Below are 1753 nucleotides of genomic sequence, written 5' to 3'. Positions count from 1 at the left end.
TCACCGAGGCTGCTGGTGTCCTGAAGACTGTGCGCTGCAACTGCTCCAGGCGTGTACCCAAGGCCCGTGCCCCGCACCCGCGCCCAGGCTTTACCCCGCATCTTCTGCCACTCCTAGACGCTCGGGACCTCCAGGCCCTGGGGTGGGGTGGATTCAGCCCCTCCTTCACCACCTCTTGGAACCACCAAAAATTCAGTTCGGGATTTTCCAGAGTAAACGAGAGCCGAGCGTCTTTTGCTCAATGATGGATTTAATACATATATATTTTTGAGGGATTTTTATTTTTAACATTCGATTTTGATCTTCGTTTTCGTGACAGTCCCTCCCCTATACATTATTTTTTATGATTATTATTTTCTCTCCGCGCATTGCTCCTTGACCGCCGAGTGAGAGAAAGGACTCAGCAGCTGAGAGCTCGCAGGGGCGATGTACCAGAGCCTGGCCATGGCCGCCAACCACGGCCCCCCTCCCGGGGCCTACGACGCGGGCGGCCCCGGCGCCTTCATGCACAGCGCGGGCGCCGCGTCCTCGCCGGTCTACGTGCCCACGCCGCGGGTGCCCTCCTCGGTGCTGGGTCTGCCCTACCTCCAGGGCGAGAGGCGCGAGAGCCGCGTCCGCAGCCACCTCGGGCGGCAGCTCTGGGGCGGCCCCATCGGGAGCCGAGCCCGGGACCCAGCAGGGCAGCCCCGGCTGGAGTCAGGCGAGAGCTGAGGGAGCCGCCTACACCCCGCCGCCCGTGTCGCCGCGCTTCTCCTTCCCGGGCACCACCGGGTCCCTGGCCGCCGCCGCCGCCGCCGCTGCGGCCCGGGAAGCGGCGGCCTACAGCAGCGGCGGCGGGGCGGCGGGGGCGGGCCTGGCCGGCCGCGAGCAGTACGGGCGAGCCGGCTTCGCGGGCTCCTACTCCAGCCCCTACCCGGCCTACATGGCCGACGTGGGCGCATCCTGGGCCGCGGCCGCCGCCGCCTCCGCCGGGCCCTTCGACAGCCCGGTCCTGCACGGCCTGCCCGGCCGCGCCAACCCCGCAGCCCGACACCCCAATCTCGGTGAGTACTGATCGGGAGTACGGGGCCGGATGGGGACCGGAGTAGAGGCTGTCCTGAGCCCTGTCAGGGGATTTTAATTTTAATGTGTGTCGGGGGTGGGGGGGGGAGAGGGGAGGTGGCGGGGACAGCGGCGGGTCGTGTGTGAATTTCTAAGGAAAGCAAACTGGATGACCGAAGCTGGCTGCTCGGGGCGATGGTGACGGAGAAGGTCACAGCCCCCAGGAGCCCAGATTCTGTTGAGGGCTGGCCTGTCTTCTCGATGCTATTATGAAGGAGAGGTGGTTGTGGGTGGTAGGGTCTGAGCGCGACCTCTGTGCAGCCCAGACTACGGCCCAGCCTAGGCTTGCCGCGGCCCGGGCATCACCCATCTGTCAGTTCTTGTTGTAAACAGCATGTTCACCGCAAGAACTTGGAAAAAGAAAGTCGACAGCCTTCCGGGGATGTGCATCATGCGAATCGAAGGGAGTACAGGGCTCTTCCTCCTGTGGCCTCCCGTCTCAGGCCTACGGAATAAAGCTGTTTAAATTGGCTGTGCTGACTACGATAATCTCGTTCCCATGAAGCGACGTCGTGGGAGGGAACCCTTGGAGGGAGACTGATGTGTACGGAGGCAAGATCACATCATGAACCTAGACGACCCCATGCTCTGAGATGCTTTGAAGACGCTCAGCTACTGGTGTGGCCTTATGTGGCAATACCATATTATAGGC

General features: G+C 63.0%; 1 protein-coding gene across 1 annotated transcript; it reads left to right on the top strand.

The window, feature by feature from the left end:
* Positions 1-426: 426 nt before the first annotated feature.
* LOC105311746 (transcription factor GATA-4-like) lies at positions 427-1043 on the top strand (the record flags this gene model as incomplete). Its single annotated transcript, XM_011387657.1, is given in 2 exon segments — positions 427-594; positions 596-1043. Coding segments are annotated over 2 exon segments (616 nt in total), but the record flags the coding sequence as incomplete, so codon positions are not given.
* Between the last annotated feature and the right edge of the window lie 710 nt (positions 1044-1753).

This window comes from Pteropus vampyrus, unplaced genomic scaffold (genome assembly GCF_000151845.1).
Source record: "Pteropus vampyrus isolate Shadow unplaced genomic scaffold, Pvam_2.0 Scaffold1000007975, whole genome shotgun sequence".
Lineage (NCBI taxonomy): Eukaryota > Metazoa > Chordata > Mammalia > Chiroptera > Pteropodidae > Pteropus > Pteropus vampyrus.
The sequence above is the reverse complement of the archived record's forward strand: the minus strand, read 5'-3'. Positions and strand labels throughout refer to the sequence as shown.